Source organism: Acinonyx jubatus, chromosome A1 (assembly GCF_027475565.1).
Source record: "Acinonyx jubatus isolate Ajub_Pintada_27869175 chromosome A1, VMU_Ajub_asm_v1.0, whole genome shotgun sequence".
Classification (NCBI taxonomy): domain Eukaryota; kingdom Metazoa; phylum Chordata; class Mammalia; order Carnivora; family Felidae; genus Acinonyx; species Acinonyx jubatus.
The window spans coordinates 208,762,084-208,781,873 of record NC_069380.1 but is presented as its reverse complement, the minus strand read 5'-3'; the positions used below and the strand labels follow the sequence as shown (position 1 = coordinate 208,781,873).

The window sequence follows — 19,790 nt, the reverse complement described above, 5'->3', positions numbered from 1 at the left end:
TATTTCACGTAATGGCATCAAACCCTTGTGTGTGGTTTTTTTCGCTGAGCGTAGTTTTCAAGGTTGATTCTTGCTGTAGCTCCAATCAGCACTTCAGTCTTCTCTTCTGATGGTGGAAATGCACACAGCAGTTACACACAAATCACCACCTGCACTTTGCAGTTGATAAAGCCAAGACTCGCATGATACAGCTCTCCCTGCATTGACTCCAGAACCAGTTCTGCCTTTGCCTTTGAACTTGTAAGTCTACCATGTTTTGCTGTGGTGACTCCTATGGAGAAAGTTAGAGGGACTATAAGAAAAAGGAAGAGGAAATACTTATTTTTTTCAGTGTGAGATTTTTCATAAATAACCATCTGGTAACATTTCATTTTTCTGCTTGGAATATTCCTTAGAATCAAAGTTGCTAAGTGTTAGCCTATAAGAATTTAATTTTCAGAGGCACCATGGAGTTAAGTCTATCTGGCTTCATATTTTCATTCAAATCTAGTGGTCTTAGTATGCAGAACGAGGGGGCACCATGGGGTCTGAAACCATGCCTCCTGCCCCTTTGGTATCACGGAATCCCGCAAGGCCGAGAACTCTGTGGAAACAGAAACCCCAGGCAGTGTTGTTCCCTTGGCTTCTGCCCTGTCTCCTCTGGACGTCTGCACTTCTGGATTTGGATCAGTCTAATCTGTGCACTCCTGCCTGAGTGTATGTGTATCTCCCTCACACTTGGAGATTCTTCTCAAGCTGTGGAAACTTTTCCTGTCTTGTTCTTTCCACATGCGTCGGTTTGGTAGCGTGCAGGCCGGTAATTTCCTAGGAGTAGTTCTGGGTCCATGACAGGCGGGTATGGTGTGTCCCCTCTTCTGAAGCTCTTGGCTCCATTGGCCCCTTGGAGGTTGCTGGGCCAGCGTGTGTTTGTGGATGTGTATGGAGTGATTTGCAGTGTCTCTAAAGGGTAAGCCCAGGTCACACACTGCAAAGTTAGGTACTTGACTGTACTTGGTCTCATTCTCTGCCTACGCGTTTGGGTTTAATCTTTGAGTTAGTTATACACCTCCCTGTCCAAATTAGGCTGGAGGCCTCTTTCTAGCGAGCTTTTGCAAGAACTCATTTTGTAATTTTGTTCAGTAATGCACACTGTTTCCCTATTGCCTGACCACCTAGAGTCCTGATTTGGGCTTTCAAGGCCCTCTCAGTGGCCCTGCTGTTACTTCACTGAATGTTCTCTTGCCCTTGCCTTCCACTGGTGGTGGGGTGTTGGCTCCCAGACTTCCTCTCACGTTTGCCCGGGTTCTGTGTCCAGTCCAGAATGCTTCCTCTCTGATGGTCTCAGTCATCTAAAAAAAATTTCCTTCTCTTTGAAATACTGGAATCTTGATTTATAACTTGATACATTTTATCATATCAAAAGAATAAGAACAACATCAGAAAAGCCTCTACAGCTTGAAACAAAAACTTTGTTTTCTGAAGACTTGAATCCCTTACAACAACAGTAAGCTCCCTGAAGACCAGGCTCACGTGATTGTTGTTGTTGTTGTGTTGGTCTCTCCCACAGTTCCAGGCATAGAAGACAGGCATTCAGTCGGCATTTGTGGACGTGACTTTTCAGCATGAAGAAAGCGTTCTTTTTGTTAATGATCTGTCACGGGTAAATTAATTAGGAGTGGATTAAGTTGGGGTTCAAGAAGAAAAGGACTATCCTGGTGAACGTCACAACCTGACACTTCTCTTCTCCCAGCTTCCAGTGCAATTTAAATAAACACTCAGCCTTCAGTACCTAGAGAACCAGATGACTCAGAAAATCCCAAGAATGAAGTGGCAAAGGCAGCCAGCCATCTTGGCGGACATTCTCCAGAAGCTTCCTTAACCCAAGGTCAATAACCAGAAGGGTGGTTTGGTTATTCTTCAGACTTTCAGTTTCTTTCTGGCATATTTCCATCAGGGAAAGATAAGAAACTTTGAAAACTTTCTCCCTCTAAAACCGATCGAAGAGGGATTAAAAAAAAAAAAAAAGCAAAAGCAATTGAATGACTGGAATTCATTTAGGAGCAAGTAAGAGAAGGGTGCTGTCTTGGGTCAGAAAAGAACAAAACAGAGCAAGGCACAGAGTTATAGCTACAGCCTGTGTTTATGGAGTCAGGCTTGGCTTCCCTCAACCCATCTGTTCACTTTTCCTGGTGGAGGTAAGGACGTGGGAGGATATCATTACCCTAAAACCTCTTACCATGGAACAGTCTAATTGTTTCAAGATGTTTTCCCCTACTTTTAGATGTGCATTTAATTAAAGTTATGTATGTTTGTCTTAGGAACAACCAGACTAAATAAAATCACTGCTGGGACTATAGTATTTGAAGAAATACCACCCAGGCATGTGTGTATAGATGGACACACACACACACACACACACACACACAATCTGCCTACATAGCCCACATTTCAGATACCTGATCATTTTGGTTTTGAAAGCAAAAACTTGTGAAAGTATCTTTAGATGACTCTGTGGAGCTTAAGTATAAAATAAGGGAGGTAGTCCTTGAACTCTGCAAATCAGGACAATAAGGGGCTTCTCTGTCTGCTGGCTGGTTGCACTCTTTTCCTGTTTCCTCAGAGCAGGGATGTAGCCATTCGGTCTTAGAAATCAAGTCCTGCCATCTGGGCCACTTTCTCCAGATCTCACATAGGGCTGCCGCATTAGTTGACCTAAAACTACTGCATACTTTATGTGTAATCGCGGCCTCCTTCCCGGCAAAATCACCCTGTGTCTTTCCTAAAACCTGCTGGTATTTGACAGAGGGATAAACTGAAAGGTATAATTGCTGTATTGCATATCCACTGAGCTTTTCATCATGTAGATTTTTGAAGATGACAGAACCTCTGTTCCTACCTTGCAAATGTGCCCAGATGTTTGTTTAATTAATCTACTAGTTGGGAGGCACTCCCTTCCCTGCATCTGAAATGTTCCAGAGGGTAACTGGGTGACTTAGTTGGTTAAGCGTGTGACTCTTTGGCTCAGGTCACGATCTCATGGTTTGTGAGTTCGAGCCCCACATCAGGCTCTGTGCTTACATTGTGGAGCCTGCTTGGGATTCTCTCTCTCTTCCTCTCTCTCAGCCCCTCCTGCTCGCTCTCTCTCTCTCTCTCTCTCTCAATAAATTAAAAAAATAATAAAACATTTAAAAATGTTCCAGACTCTTGTAAACATATCCAGGAGGAGGAGGAAATACGGTCTTTGCCTACAAAATGCATAGCATCTAGCAGAAAGACCAGTGAGAGCACTGGAGAATAATTAAGTGCTAGATTACAAAATACTAACTGGAAGGGGTTCAAGATGAAGGGAGACGGTGAATCACTGGAGTAGCCAAGAAATGCTTCCTGCCTGAGGTGTGATGTGGGATGGCCTTGCAAAGTGAACTGGGAGGAGAGTGGGGATGGGGGGCGAGGAAGACAGTATAGGTCCTGGTCACAGCATGAATGGAAAAGAAATGCAAGGACACCACAGTTACTGTTTCCTTCCCTTGTCCAAGAACTTATTATGGTTTCAGTTCAGGACCCCACTTGACACTCGGTCCGTGGTTCTTAACTTGACTCCCGTTACAGTCACCTGGACAGCTTAGAAAAATGCTGGTGTCACCCACAGACACCTCTCTATAGTTGGGGGGGGGTGTAGTGTGGGTAAGCGTTTTTTTAAAGCACTCAGGTAATTCGAATGGCTAGCCAAACTGAGAACTCCCGTTTTAGACACACTGCAGTGAGACTCCAGGTTCCTTGGCCCATGACTTCCCAACAGGCTTTGCCCAGTGCTAGGTTCCACATGGGCTGAGGAAGGCCCAGGGCCCCCAGGTGATTTTTCTCCCAGCATACACACATGTACGAATATGTATCCATAAGGCCTGTGCACAAAATAAAATGGCAAATTTGGGCTTAAAGTAACATAATACACAGGGGTTTTAAAGAGAAACAGTGTTGTATGTTAAAGCTGAACAGACCTCATTGCAAAAATTGTGCTTTAGAAGGAACACTCGAGGGGCACCTGGGTGGCTCAGTTGGTTAAGCATCTGACTCTTGATTTTGGCTCAGGTCATGATCTCACGGTTTGGTTTGTGAGATCAGGCCCCTGGTCGGGCTCTGTGCTGACAGTGGGGAGCCTGCTTGGGATATTCTCTCTCTCTCTCTCAATAAATAAAATAAACTTAGAAGAAAAAAAAAGACTTGAAGCCACAGTAGTGCAAATTGACGAGAATAGATTTGGAAATGAAGAGCTGCATTGATAGGGGCACCTGGCTGGCCCAGAAGGTGGAGCATGCGACTCTTGATCTCAAGGTTGTGAGTTCAAGCCCCACATTGGATATAGAGATTGCTTCAAAATAAAATCTTTAAAAAGAAGAAAAAGAGCTATATTGATAAAATATTGGTGGGATCACAGGATTTTTCATTTTAAAGCTGTTCAAAGCTAGGTTAAGTATTTCGAGAATGAAGGACTTCAGACACTCAAATAGGTCATCGTTGCTCAGGGTCGAAGCAAGTCTGGCTGTGCCCTTCCCTCCCGTTCTCTGGCCATGTCCTCCATTGGCTGGATGGGCCCCCGCGTGCAGAGGTCAGGAGAGCCTGGGAAATGCAGTTCTCTGTGACAGAGAGCAGAGCAGGGGCAGCAGGGCCTGGATCTCGACCCCTGCGGTGACCTCCACCCATCCTCACCCCATGAGCAAGAGCACCTGGAGCTGGAGGTTCTCACGCCGACAGCGATCAGGCAGCTTAAGGGTTGAGGCATGTAGGGTCGCTTAGGATGTACCTGTCCCTTGGAAACGCTCCTGCTTTCTCACTTGGGGCCCCGAAATTCATGCCTTCCAAAATTCTACCACCATCACCCATCCGCCGAGTTTTGGTACCATTCAAGGTCCAGTTCGCCGTATCTTCTGTGAAGCCTTTCCTGGTTTCCAAAGTGGCTGAGCTTGCTCTAGTTATTGCCTCTCTTAAAACCACTGGGGATTTGATGGGTCTGGTTACCTATGTACTTAATCTTATTCCTGAATTAGACTATCAGAGTTAGAGCCCAATCTTCCCAATTGGTAAGAAAGGAGTTGCTGTTAGTCATATTAACATTGAATGCCCCACCACTGGGCTAGGGGCTTTTATATGGGCTATTCATTCAACCAACAGTTCATTCTTTCACCCATTTTATTTTAAGTAGAGAAAATTTTTTAATGTTTATTTTTTAGAGAGACCAAGTGTGAATGGGGGAGAGGCATAGAGAGAGAGGAAGACACAGAATCCGAAGCAGACTCCAGGCTCTGAGTTGTCAGCACAGAGTCCGATGCAGGGCTCAAACCCAGGAACCATGAGATCGTCACCTGAGCCTAAGTCAGACGCTTAACCGACTGAGCCACCCAGATGCCCTTCTTGAACCCATTTTAAACTTTTTTTTTTTAATGTTTATTTTTGACACAGAGAGAGACAGAGCATGAGCAGGGGAGGGGCAGAGAGAGAGGGAGACACAGACTCCAAAGCAAGCTCCAGGCTGCAGCTGTCAGCACAGAGCCTGACACGGGGCTCGAACTCACAGACCGCAAGACCATGACCTGAGCCGAAGTCGGATGCTCAACCAACTGAGCCACCCATATGCCCTTCTTGAGCCCATTGTGAAGACCATGCCCGTTTCCCATAGGTTTTTCTTATGTGATGCTCCCAGTCACCCTGGAGTGATCTGTGAGTGGCAAGTGTGGATCAGAAAGTTTTGGGAATTAGTACAAATCACCCTCATTCTAGGCTCTAGGTTCTAGAGTCTGGAGTCTATCATGAATACAAGAGACAAATCATTGTCCTAATGGAGATTTCATAATGCCCAAGTGCTATTTCCAGACCACATTTATGAAACCAAACAATCCTGAAGCCAGAGAGCCAATGCTCAGCTTAAATGTCACGGGGTTTCTTAGCTCTGAGCGTGTGGTCTTTCATCTCATTGTTTCCTCCCCCATGTCCCCAGGAGAGCTCTGTCCCCGAAGCCACGCTGCGGATTCCATTAGCACATTGTAGGCACTTACAGGACAGGGATCCTATTTTTGCACTCTTTATTTTCTTTATGCCAGTCCCCTGTTATTACATCTGCCTGAAACATTCAGCAAGAGAAGGCAACCAGCACAGTCACTTCTCACACATTCTGCCAAATCAGCTCCTATCAGAAGCGGTGATCAGAGTCCCTGCCGTAGCTGGCTCTGAAATGGCTGAGCCACACAGCCACACCACTTCTCCGCCTGCAGGACTTTCTCTCTGGGCCCATCAAGTTGACCCCTGGGATAGAGTGGAATTCCATTTTTCAAGGCTTGTATGACTAGAAGCTATTAGATAGTACTGCCTTCCTAACCCTCAGTTTACAATCTGAAATGGGAATCCAGAGCTTGTGGGATTAAGGATTATTCCCTTGTAATATCTAGTGTGACCCAAGCCTCATTTGATCATATGGACCAGATAAGGAAACTGAGGCTAATGAATTTCAGTCATTATTCTTCGGTTTGGGTCTCAACTCTGCCATCCCCAGTATGGCACAACAAACTTCTTCCTACCGTGCAAATGTCCTAAAAATTGAATATGTATCAGAATCAGCTGGGAGAGGGTTGTTGAAACCTACTGCTGACTCCACCACAGAGTCTGGACAGGATCCTAAGAATCTGTATTTCTAACAGGCTTCTGGGTGCTGCTGCTGCTGCTGCTGCTGTTCTAGGGACCAGGCTTTGAGAATGGCTGTACAGTGCGATGTTGGGAAACAAAAAAAAAATGAAGTCTTCTGTTAACATAAGTTTTAAGAACTTACAATCTGAGAAAAACACAGTTATGCTGGTTTATGTGTGTGCCTTAGTTTAAGGCAACTCAGAGACTTCAAGAGTAAAAAAGCAAATTCAAAACTACAGATTTGCATTATCAAAACAATCACATCTGTGTGCCAGGAGAGACCAGGTTTCTCGCCTTTTAGAAAGTACAGTCAACTGGGACAGACGGCACCTGCTTCTTTTTTTTTTTTAATTTTTTTGAATGTTGTATTTATTTTTGAGAGAGAGAGAGAGAGAATGAGTGGGGAAGAGGTAGAGAGAGAGGGAGACACAGAACCCAAAGCAAGCTCCAGGCTCTGAGTTGTCAGCACAGAGCCAGATGCGGGGCTTGAACTCGTGAATCATGAGATCATGACCTGAGCTAATGTCAGATGCTTAACTGACTGAGCCACCCAGGTGCCCTCAGCACCTGCTTCTTTAATATAACATCAGGTGTGTTGAAGAGAAACAAGAGACCAGAGGCCTCTTTGAATAAACTTGGAAAAGGAAAGCCTTTCTGAGAAGACCCCTTCTTTGAAGCAGATTCCTGGATAGAATGAGGGGTTGAGCCTTGCACTTTTCTGGAACTATTGTCCTGGTGGAGGAAACAGCAAGGCAAAGGCCTTGAGGTAGGAGGATGCCCGATGTGCCCAGTGAATGGAGAGAGAGCTACAGGTGAGGTCAAAATGGAAGCCAGACATACTCACGTAAAGCCTGGTGGGCCATTGGAAGGACTTTGGATGGAACCCTAATTCTGAATACTTAGTTTCCTTGATTTATTTTAATATGGTTTAGTATCCTTCTTTCCCCCTCCAGAAATAGGCCTTACCAAAAGAATGCAATTAAAGGATAGGCGAGTTTTGGTGTTTGGGAGATGCTGAAGCTCTCAAGGGATTATGGACAGCTAGTTATTTTCATGAAGTATTTCTGAACCTCACTGACCATAGTGACCCCTCTCTGGGAAATAAAGGGGTTTAGAAGGAAAGGAGGAGATATGGATTTATGAGGGACAAACTGCTCTTAGAGTCAGAATTCAAGTCCTGCTCTTTTACACTTTTCCTAACCTCTGAGCCTCAGTTTCTTCATCTGTGAAATGAGGATGGTAGATCAGCCCTCATCCCAGAACCTTCTGGAACCTTCTGGAACCTTCTAAGACTCTGGGATTCTGGGACTCTGGGTGTGGCTAGTACCGGTAGAGTTTGGTATGTGGTCATTTCTTTGTTAGGCATGGTGGTTTGCTTGATTTGGAGAGTGAAAATTGGTTGCAGAGGCATTGGAAGGAACTGGAGGTCTGGTGAGGTGGCCAGCCTGTTGCATTCTTGACCTCACCCTGCCAGCCCTTTTGGGATTGGGACCTGGGGCAGTGGAGAAGGGCAGCAGTTTGGTTTGAGAGAAATTCTCTATGAATGAATATGCTGAAAAAAATCAAGGTCTTCTAAAAGGAACCTTGTGAGTTTGTATTTCCTCCAAATATATGTTTCAGCAGGTAGTCAGAAACCAGAAGAATTGTTATTACTCTCAAAGATAGAAGGAACTTTCCAGGCCATCACTCACAGGCTTCTGAACAGCAACACTCAAATCCCCTTCGGGTTAAGAGCCCTGAGAAATATTCCAGCCTTTCCTAGCCACTGGAGAGTACCAGCAACCCTAGTCTGCCCCAGTGAGAAACCTGTATTTGCGTTTTTGGCCAAATACTTCCATTTTTTAGTTTAAGCGCTATTTTTTAAAGAGCAGCACAGCCAGTAAGTTATATAGTGCTTCACAGTTTGCAAGTGATTTAACAAAATAGTGGAATTTCTCAGCATGGTGATAAAGGGCCAGTTCTGAGGCAGAGTGCCCCGGTTAGAATCCAGCCTCCCCGCCTTGTTCGTTCTGGGAATTTGGCCAAGTTACTAAACTTCTCTATGCCTTAGTTTCCTTCCTTTTCTGGAAAATGGGGATGATAATAGTTACCCTCCCACAGGCTGGTTGGGGGAATGTAATGAGTAAAAACCATAATGCATTGTGGAAGGCAGGGGTGCCCGAGGGAGAGAGAAAGACACATTGGGAGCCACAAAACTCTTAAGCACAGAAACCTTGGGAACTTTCCAAGTGACAAAAGCAGAGAAATTCCTAATATCAATAAGCAGCAAAGGGATCAAAGTAGTATTATGTAAATCTTCAGGCTGTTCTGTTTGTGCCTTTCAGTTCTCTGCGGACGGGCCCAGCTGAGTTTTATAAGCAGAGTTAAACATTTCCTATTATGATGAAACTTAAAACAGCATCGATTCCTTTTTTGTGGAACATATCCACGAGATTGTTTTTAAGGCTCAGGGAAATCATGTCTTCGAAAGAACTTTGAAACAATGGGCACCTTGGTAAAAATGATGGTGTGAGCTTTGCAACTTGTCCTCCACTTAGAGCAGCGTGTCTGCAGTTGGAATGTGCACGTGGCTCAGCTGGAAACTTGTAAAACAGCCTCGGGTTCTGTGGACGTGGGATGGGAACTGGGAGCCTGCGTTTCTAATGAGCTCCTGGGCCACCAAGTACTCTGAGTCACCAAGATGTAGGCTCTCGAAGAGCGGTCACTTCGGCTACACTGGGATCCAGAGAGCCACCCTGCTGTATCCCTGGGCAGTGACGCCTGTCCCTGTCACTGGGCCAGGGATCAGAGGAGTGGGTAAAAGATTTTCATACCCTTCCCTCCACTGAATTCTTGACCCATCTGAAGAGAGAATCAAGTCAACAAATCTCTCAGAAGATTCACTGCCGTATAGACTCTTGAATGCCCTCTCTTATCTTTAAAAGGAAAGGCTACACTTTTTAATGAGTAAAAGTCCACACAAAGACAAAGCCAGCGGATACTCCGAATTTGTTTTGCATTCACTCTTTTATATTCCTCCAAGGGGAAATTTCAGCTGATAATTAACTGGAATAACTACTTCAAAGGGTTCATTAAGAAAGACTTAAATGTTTCTTCTCTGGAAAATTTAGGTTGCAGTTAAATTCTCATCTCTTAAATTAAAATTTGCCAAACAATAACAAGTCTCGGCTAGAACGTAGAACAACTGGAGCCCTTGTGTGTTGTTGCTGGGATTGTGAAATGGTGCCGCCGCTTTAGAAAATAGCTTAGCAGCTCCCCAGAGTTCAGCGTGGTTACCACTAGCCCAGCAATTCCACTCCTAGGTATATACCCACTAGGATTAAAAACTGGTATCCACACAAACACTTGTTAGGTGAATGTTCTAGTAGCATGGTTCATAGTAATCAAAAAGTAGAAACAACCCAAATGTCCATAACCAACAAATAGATAAAGAAAATGTGATATATACATACAATGGAATTTTACATTTATTTATTTATTTATTTGTTTGTTTATTTATTTATTTATTTAGAGAGTGCTCACTTGCAGGAAAGGAGCAGAGAGAGAGAGAGAAAATCCTATGCTGGCTCTGCACTGATAGATAGCCCCAACGTGGGGCTCGAACTCATGAACCATGAGATCATGACCTGAGTCGAAATCAAGAGTCAGACCCTTAACCAGCTGAGCCACCCAGGTGCCTTAAGGAAGGAAAGAAGTACCAATAGATGCTACAATACAGATGGACCTTGAAAACGTGCCAAATGAAAGAAACCAGGCACAAAAGACCACATATTACATGATTCTGTCTTTGTGAAACATCTAGAATAGGCAAATCCATAGAGCCATAAAGTAGAGTAGTGATTGCCAAGGGCTGGGGGTACATGGGAATAGGAAGTGACTGCTGACTGACATGTGAATTTTTTAGGGCAGTGAAAATGCTCTGGAATTAGATAATGATGTTGGTTGCACAACTCTTTCAATATACTGAAAACAACTGAATTGTACATTCTAAAATGGTGAATTTTTTGGTCTGTGAATTCTGTCTCAATAAAAACATTAAAATCTGCTCATGTTGTTTTCTCAGTGTTTGTTTTAATAGAATTTTAGCATTCTACATTTGTTTTTAATGGTTCATCAGAGTTTCTCAACTATTGACATTTTGACATATTGACATTATTGACATTTTGGACTAGATAATTGTTTGGGGAGGGAGGGGGCTGTCCTGTGCGTTGTAGGATTTTAGCAGCGTCTCTGGCCTTTCCGCATTAGATGCCAGTAGAATCTTACCACCGCCCACCCCCACCCCCACCCCGTGAATAATTAAAAATATCTCCAGACGTTGCCAAATGTGCCCTGGGCGGGACAAAATCTCCCCCAGTTAAGAGCCACTGGTTTATCTTTAGACTTCCCACTAAAAGCCGAGATCCATGAGGGCTTTGTTTTATTTACCATGTGTTTCTCAGTGCTTAGAATAGTGGCTGGCATGTAAATACCCTGGTATCGTAATACAAATGTATGAATGATTTGGTATATTTAGCTCTAGCAGAAATATGAAAACTATCCCATACTTGGGTTAGCTCCAGTGCCCTAGAATAACATTGTCAAGACTACGTTTTGGGGTGAGGGGGTGGCGTTAACCAACCTATACTACTTTGCCTACCCCCTCTCACCCACACCTGCAGACTCCCTTTAGAGGTGTTTTCTTATACCAGCCGTCCAGCACACAGGCTATCGGAGGCCACCACCCATGCTCTTCATTACTTGTGTGCTGGCCTGGGGCACCATCTGCGCTCTAAGCCTGCAGTAACCCCTGGGACCCCACCTGCAATCCAGACGGGGTGGTCCCCAACCCACCAGTCACCTGGCCTGCCACCACCGAGGATGGCTACACTTATCAGTCACTGCATAAGAAAAGAAACCTACTCACTGTCATTTACAAATCCAGATTCTGCCAATGACTAATCATGTTTTTCCACCTGACCGAACCCAACTTTTCACTGGAGTCTCTTATTAAAAGTTGGCTGTGCTTCTTGTTCACATTCAGAGACTAAATGCTAATGATTCGCTGCTGCCAAATCCTGCTTTGAGGATTATCACTTCCGTCAAAGGTGCCAGAATGTTAGCAGCTCAAGTGCAAGCTTCGGACAAAGCTGGTCTTGGATGGCTTTTTTGTCGTCTGTGGCTGCCTACAACTTTGTTCCCTAGAGTTTCCATTCAGGAGAGATGCACATAGGTTTTATTCTTTCCCTTTCCTTTTTCATTTCTTAAGCAGTGGTGGTTCTAATTTAACCTCTATTAGCCTGTCTTTTCTGAACGTTGAAACAAATCATTTTATTAAGCAACATGACCTGGACTCTCTGACTTACCTTGTGTTGGTGAGGCTGTAACAGTTGGTGTTTTTTTTCTTTTTTGGTGGTGGTGGGGGGGGGGGAGGGCGGTATTTACTATGCGCCTCACATTTTGCTAAGTGCTTTTATGTAGAAGTCGTTTACTCCTCAAAGCCCCTTTTACAGATGTGGAAACCGAGATACCAAGACCTTGCCTGAGATCACACGCCAATAAGTGACAAAGCACAGATTGAAACCCAGTTAGTCTGAGCCCTTAAATAATTACATGCCTTACCTCCCCAATATCATATTTCCTGTTAAACTTTCTCATCTGATTACATCTATACATGTCCTTCCTCCAAGTTTTAATAAAGCTGTAATGTTAGAAGTTTTAATTTTCAAAATCATGGCTTTGAGGAATAAGGGCCAGATTTTCTGAAGCTAAAACTAAAATGACGGGTTGTCCAAGTTAAATACACCACCACCACAGCAACACCGATGCAATTTTCCTATCTTGCCCTTCTGTACAATGGCATTTACTCTACTCCTGATTAAGAGGTTTTTTTCTAGGTACAGGGAGGGGGCAGTGAGAGAAAGAAGATGCACTTTATCTTCCAGCAGCTTTCTCTCTGAGGACAGTTAGCAAAATGACACGTCTCTTGTTGGTTGTAGTTCAAGTGTAAGATAACCAGATCTTAGTGCTACCATTTATGTCAAGGAGATGGGTTGTTGGGGAGTTGTTGACAGTCATGTCATTGTCTGGTTTGTGCCTTATTTCTTCTGCATTTGTACAGCTTGCATAAAAACAAGACAAAGCTAGGGGTATCTGATGGCATGTAACTCTTGATCTTGAAGGTGTGAGTGCAAGCCCCGTGTTGGGTGTAGAGGTTACTTAAATATAAATAAATAGAAGTTAAAAATTAAAAAAGAAAGAAAGCTAAATCAATACACTGACCATTTTGGTTTTCTTTTATGTGGTTTGGTTTAGCATACTCGGGTTATAGATCCTTTGTCCCAAGTTAGGTAGTAAAGTGATTTTCGGACTAAAATTCTATGGCAATGACACATTAATAGATAAAAAATAGGTTATTTTAAGGAGTTAATCAGAGTGGTCAGTAGATAACAAAATACGTGTCTTGATGGTTATTTTATATTTTCTCTTTCTAAATCTAGCCCACAGACTTTTTTTATAGTGCATTAAAGAGTGGTATATATAGTTAGTAGATATTGATTGTATAGAGTACTGTCCAATATACTATATATACAGAGAGAGTGTAGAATATAGCATGTGCTATTGAAGATTTTACTAGACCTTCTTTTACTTCCAGTTCACTACCAAGAACCTTGTTATTCCACAGGATGTGCACATAGAAACTTTGGAAGGCTTTCCCAATTTGAGAACACAGTTGTAGCAGGTACAACTGTATGTGCTCACATATGTTATGCATAGGGTATTGGTTATTCTTTCAAGACCAAATCCAGTTTAAAATCTGAATTTTAGCATTTCTTTATTGCATTGTGACTTATTCTAGACTGCGTGTGGCTCGCATTTAAGTCCGTTGTTTTTCTGATCCTTTGAGAGGTGTATTCTTGTACCTTTTAAACTAATTCCTACTCTGGCCTAACATTATATTGGAAGCCCCAAATCATATTCTGTGTAAGTTAAGTGATTTGGCACATTCTCCTCTCAAAGCATTTTAGCCCAAATGCCCCAAAATAAAATTACATGTGAGGTGAAACATTTTTTTAAAAGCCTGAATTTGCCTGTATAAATATTTAATCAAATAATATCCAGAGGAACCTAACAGTTCGTCCTGTGGATGATCACACACAGAATACCCAACATTCAAGGTCCCAGTAGGAAACAGCACCCTCTGACAGGATAATTGATTACCCTCTAAGAAAGGAACTATTTACAAAATCGTGGTCAGATTTAAACCAGCAGAGTTGGGAAAGCAGCCCTGGGCCAATAGCAGTGGGATCTATTTCAACATCCTCGTGCCCCCCGCCCCCCAACCTGCAGGGACCTGGAGAGAGAGCAGTTACCAAAACCCAGACAGAGCTGCAACTGTAGCTTTAGGAGAACCAGCCCCCAGAACTGTGAACTTCATGGAGGAAGTAGAGGAGGGCCGTGACTGCCAGTGTGTGGTCTGGCAGGGAGAGAGTAGAGGGGATAATGCCCCGAACTCTTTCTTCTCATCTTCCTGTCTCTTGTAAGTGCCTCCCATTTGTTGAACCCAACTAGAAGCCAAAGGACAAGGCAGCCCATTGGATGCAGTCCATAAGAGATCTGCTTCCTGGGCCACTGACCCAGGGGATAAAGGTGGAGGGTAAATCTGGAGGGGCAAACAGATGATGCACAGCATTAGTAATTATTCCCTGCGAACAAACTTACGTGTCATGTTTCTTCGCTTTGCTCTCGTTTCCTGGAAGTGCCTACTCAGAATAATGATACATAGTGGAGCTCCTTGTCTGTCTGGAAAAACGAATTAGAAACTTCGGGCTAAAATGGTCAACTCTTCCTTTTTCGGCTTTTCATGCTTTTATCCCCTTTCTTTGAGAAACATCTTGAAATCTTGATATATTTAATTGAATCACATCAATTAAGAATGATTTTACTAGCTCAAAACATGAGATTATGCAGTGTAAAATTACAAGCATGAATATCTTATATAAGCAGCTATCTATATAAGCAGCCATTTCTAGTTATTTGTACTTTGTTGATTTTATTTATAAGACAGGTGAGTGCTTAAAGTTTAGGTGAAATACATGAGGATAAAATTATGAATTGTGAAAAGACTCTTATTATTCTGTTTTCTCCGTAGGACACAATATTCTGCAGGAGAATTAGTTGGAGAGTTCCTAGAATAGAAGGGAGAAAAATCACCCCCTGATCTAAACTGTAATGAGAGAGACAGGGTGAAACAAAGCCTCATACACACACACACACACACACACACACACACACACACACACACAATTTATTAAAGCATATGCAGTGACACCATCATTAACTGGATCCCTCAATAAAATGTGTTACAGCGATCAATCATGTGTTGATTTTGGTTGATATAAGGGCTTTTGTTTTAAAAAACAGAAATGTCCAAAAAAGTTTCTATCCTAGGATTGCATTTTGAACCCACCTGCCTAACACGTCACTTCTCCTGCCTTGTTACAATTATTAACCTTCCAAATAATGATCCTGAAACCCTACAGCTCCCAAGTCATCCAGAGAATAGCATGTTGCATTCATTAGATTCCACCTATCATTGTACAGTAGTAGCTTGCAGTAATGCATCCTTGTCACACGTGTCTGCAATTTCAACCCCTGATAACTATAGTGTGCAATCCAGAGAAACTCCGAGAAGCCTCAGAGTAGAAAAAATATAAAAAACACAGGCGGTGGGAGGTGGGAGGTTATAACTAGAAGGGACACGTGGAGAGCTTTCTGAGGTACCAACAGGAGATGCGAGGAGAGCTTTTGGGTCTCTGACCAGGTTCTGTTTCCTTGTATGAAAATAAAATGGGCATGTTCCATTTATGAAAATTTAACATCCCATACAATTGTGAAGTTTTCTTTTCATATGTTATACTTCAATCGAAAGTTATATAATCTACACATGTGTATGTTTGTGTGTGTGTGTGTGTGTGCGCGTGCGTGCGTGCATGCATTAATTACTTATCCCTGTACTTTTATCTTAAACATAGGATATGGCTGTCTTCTTGTTCAGATAGTTTTGATTTAGTTCTTCCCTGGTCATAGTTGATGGCAGAGTAGACATCTTAGAAGCAGACACACAAACATTAAGAAAAGAAGATAAATATTAATGAATATTAGGTCTTAATAATCTGGGGCGTTTAGATTAATAGCTTGAAAGCAGAGATCGATAATTGAGGCTCTTAGTGGTGACTTCATGTCTTCAAGGGCAATTAAATTATGTGACATACACTGTTCCTAATGCTGAAAAAGTTTTAGAGACATTCCAACAAGATCAGTTAAAATAAACCATTCACAGCTTAAAGGCGAAGTTTACATAATGTAAATTCAGTGTGCCCAACAATGCTGAGAGCAGAACTACGGTACTGCCTTTTAGGGAGGTTCTTTCGGTCCTTGTTGAGTTGTATTTAATCAGGAATTCCATTTAAACAAGTTACCACATTCCCAAGTCACTCCACATGATCCAGGTTTGACTGTAATGTGAAAACACCTACAAAGTAGATTTGGCTGTAAGGAAACATTACACGTAAATTGCTGCACAGGGGCAGAAGTAGTTGGTGTGATTAGAGCCAATTAAGCTAAAATAATAGAATGTTGTCAGAGCTGGAGGAAACATCAGATATCATCTGACTCAATCCTCGTACTTTACAGTGAAGGAAATGTAGGTTCAGAGAGGTTAAATTGACTTACTAAAGGTACGCGGGTAAAGTATGGCTGATTTGCAATCAAAACTGAAGTGTCCACATTTGCTGATCTGTCCACATTCACTGAGCCTCATCCTTCAGAGAAGAGGTGTGTGGTCAAGATGACTTGGGTTTTAATTGTGTAGCTCTTGGATTTGCTATTTGGGTGTGACCCTGGGCCCCAGTTATAGGTTCTTTCCTGTGAAAAAATACAACCTGGTTGTTCACTGACAGGTAAGATGCTGCATGGCAAGTAAGCTGAGAAAGTAACTCCCCAAAACAGAACTGGGGCAGGAGAAGCAATGGAAGGCTCATTAACCTCTCTCCATAGGAAGGAGCCCTTCCCAAGGTTCTTGGCCTTCTCAGCCTCTGGGCCTGAATGCCCAGTGGAATTATGCTTTGCTTCTGCCTGTAGAAGTGCCCTTCACCCTTGGGATCTGCAAAGGATGATTGGTATGGCATTTGGATGTTATCCCTTCATTTAATGGCAAGTCTATACATGCCGAGCATGGTTGTTACGGCCAAGTGTCATTGAATACCGGAGCCTAATTGTGGGCTTTCCTTCATGTTGTTTGCACCTGCCTGGGCATAGACACCTGCCATATAGTGGAGATAGTGATAGGACTCATCTCAAAGGCTGTTATAAGATTGAAAAGAGACGATGTATGCAAGTGGGTAGTAAGATGGTTGGCACACATTAGCCACTAACAAAAGTTGTGCCCAACTGCTGTTATTCAGCTACAGCACAACAATGGATTTGACATTAATGTTGTCCAAGAACTTTGGCCATTGTTTGACTCAGACAAGTGTCTCTTTATATAGAGTATTACTTGAAAATAATGGCTTTGCTGAAAGCACTAGACAACAGAAAAAAAGTTGAAAAATTACTTACTATTTAGGAATTGAATCTAGTTTGAGCTCTCTTGTTTCTTAAAGAGACAAATAAATAATGTAGTTGAATCTTTTTTTATTATTATTTTAGAGACAGCACAAAGGGGGAGAGAGAGAGAGACAGACCCTCAAGCAGGCTCCATGCTCAGCACAGAGCCCAATGCAAAGGCTTAGTCCCATGACCCAGGGATCATGACCAGAGCCAAAACCAAGAATCGGACTCTCAACCAACTGAGCCACCCAGGCACCCCATAAAGACCCCAAGCCTGGTCTTTAGGTTGGAAAACCTAAGATCTAGGTCCTGCTCTATTACTTAATAAAAAGTATCAATGAGCGAATTATCAGACCACTTTGAGCCTCAGTTTCTTCATCTTTAAAATGAGATTGATAATAATACCTACTCCCTAGGTGGTTGTGGAGCTCGGGTGAGAGAAAATGTACATGAGGAGGCAAAACAAAACATTGTTGGAGATGAACTCCAAAGAGTGGAAATCTTAAGGCAATTGTGTTTACCTCTTTTCCAGCTTTCATCTTGCTGCTACAAAAGGGCATGTGGAATGCCTCAGGGTCATGGTTACACATGGCGTGGATGTGACTGCCCAAGATACTGCCGGTACGTGGTCTTTATCTCTTAAGTGAACAGGCCAGCACAAGAGTAGGTATCACAAAGATGAGACATATTCATTGTGGGGAATTTCCGATCTACAGACACGCCGAAAGAAGAACATAGAATCACCTCTAATGACTAGGTTCTGACATGGTTTCATCATTTGTGCCAAGTATTTTCCTCTTATATGTGCTCAACTAGAAACTGTATGCTTCTTATCCTCCATTTTAAAATATTATTTTTAAGGTTACATGAATGGACCAAGCAGTATTTTTGTTTTTATGCATCATAGCTTGAGATGATAAATGCGGTGAATTGTGGTGTTGTTTTTTTTTTAATGTTTATTTTAGAGAGAGCACACATGTGAGTTGGGAGAGGAGCAGAGACAGAGAGGGAGAGAGAGAATCCCAAGCAGGCTCTGCACTAATAGCTAATAGCACAGAGCCTGATGCGGGGCTAATCCTGACAAACTCATGAGATCATGACCCAAGCCAAAATCAAGAGTCAGATGCTTAACCAACTGATCCACCCAGACGCCCCAATGCAACAAGTTGTTCAGGAGCTCATTTTGTTAGCTAACTGAGATGTGCTGTGTGAGAGAAGCTGTGATCCTTGTCTGGACCAGCTGCCCGTGGTTCTCACCCCTTACTGTGCTTTAGTGCATCTGAGTCACCTAGGAACTGGGGAAAGGTAAGGCTGGGAGAGAAAAAAGAAGAAAGAAAAGAACAAAGAGCACATACACACACACACACACACACACACACACACACACACACACACAACCCACACACATATATACCCATGCTCTATCCTCTGAGATTCAGATTCCATTGTCTGAAGGTTGCCAGCGACCGGTATTTTTATTAAGTAATTCTAATGTGAAGCCAGTGTTGATAAATGATGAACAAAGCAAATGGAGAGAAAGTGTAGTCCTATCTTTTGTGAACATTGTTCTACAGGAAGGAGCCCACAGGATCTCCAGCCCAGGGTTCTGCCCCTGCCGGTCTTACCAAAGGATCAAAGCAACTACTGATGGCTTTTCATTTCTCTGTTGTACTTAAAAATCTATGCCTTCTAACAGGGTTTTGTTAGTTTTTACTGGAATATGAAATCAGTCTATTTTCATAGTCTTTGTCTAGGCCACGCATTAATTCATAATGGATCCCTTTTATTCCCCCCAGTACCCTGGCCACCTGAGAGTAGTCTTCTTGGAGGGGGGAGGTTAGTCAGGTATTGTGAGAGTGCTCTTATTACTCAAAATATGGTTGGAACACTTTGTTTCAGAATTATTTTCAAAAAATCTGTGGCATTATTATTACTATTGTTTTTTTTTAATCTCAGTGTTAGGGGAATTTTATCCTTTGACAATAGATTTGTTTTTTTAGGACAGGCCAAAAGCCACTTGAAGTCAAGTCAGGTAAATGAGGTATCAAACTGGTGAGACCATTTTTGTCAAAAATAGGGAGTGATTAAAGTAACGGAATGATTTTTCTGAGCAGTACCACAGAAAGTTCCAAAAAAAATACTGTGAGAAATGGCAAAACCAGTGGAAGAATGAATGGTTTCCTTAAGTGACTATCTTAGAGGAAATACTAATTTATGTTGCACTAGTTAAAGTGATCTTTAATTCCAAAATCTAGTTATTTTGTTTGTTTATTGTTTTTTTTAATTTTTAAAAAATATTTATATTTGAGAGAGAAACACGAGTTGGGGAGGGGTAGAGAGAGACACAGACAGAATCTGAGCTGTCACCTCAGAGCCCGATGCATGGCTCAAACTGACAAACCGTTAGATCGTGACCTGAACTGAAGTCAGATGCTTAACTGACTGAGCCACCCAGGCGCCCCTGTTTGTTTATTGTTATTACCTTAAAAGTCATGCCACACACACACAAGGGCAGTATGATTAGGTAAAGTACCCTTGATGAGAAA

The 19,790-nt window shown here is 42.7% G+C and overlaps 1 protein-coding gene across 7 annotated transcripts in view; it reads left to right on the top strand.

Annotated features, from left to right (window-relative positions):
- Positions 1 to 19,790, top strand: part of RAI14 (retinoic acid induced 14) — a 142,662-nt gene that overhangs the window by 88,848 nt on the left and 34,024 nt on the right. For 4 of the 7 annotated variants that reach the window (XM_053201636.1, XM_027075140.2, XM_015075530.3 and 1 more), the window contains one exon: positions 17,777 to 17,865. The exons of the other annotated variants lie outside the window; for them this stretch is intronic. In XM_053201636.1, the coding sequence (XP_053057611.1) occupies positions 17,777 to 17,865 (89 nt within the window). The remainder of the gene's footprint in view (positions 1 to 17,776; positions 17,866 to 19,790) is intronic. 7 annotated transcript variants of the gene reach the window in all.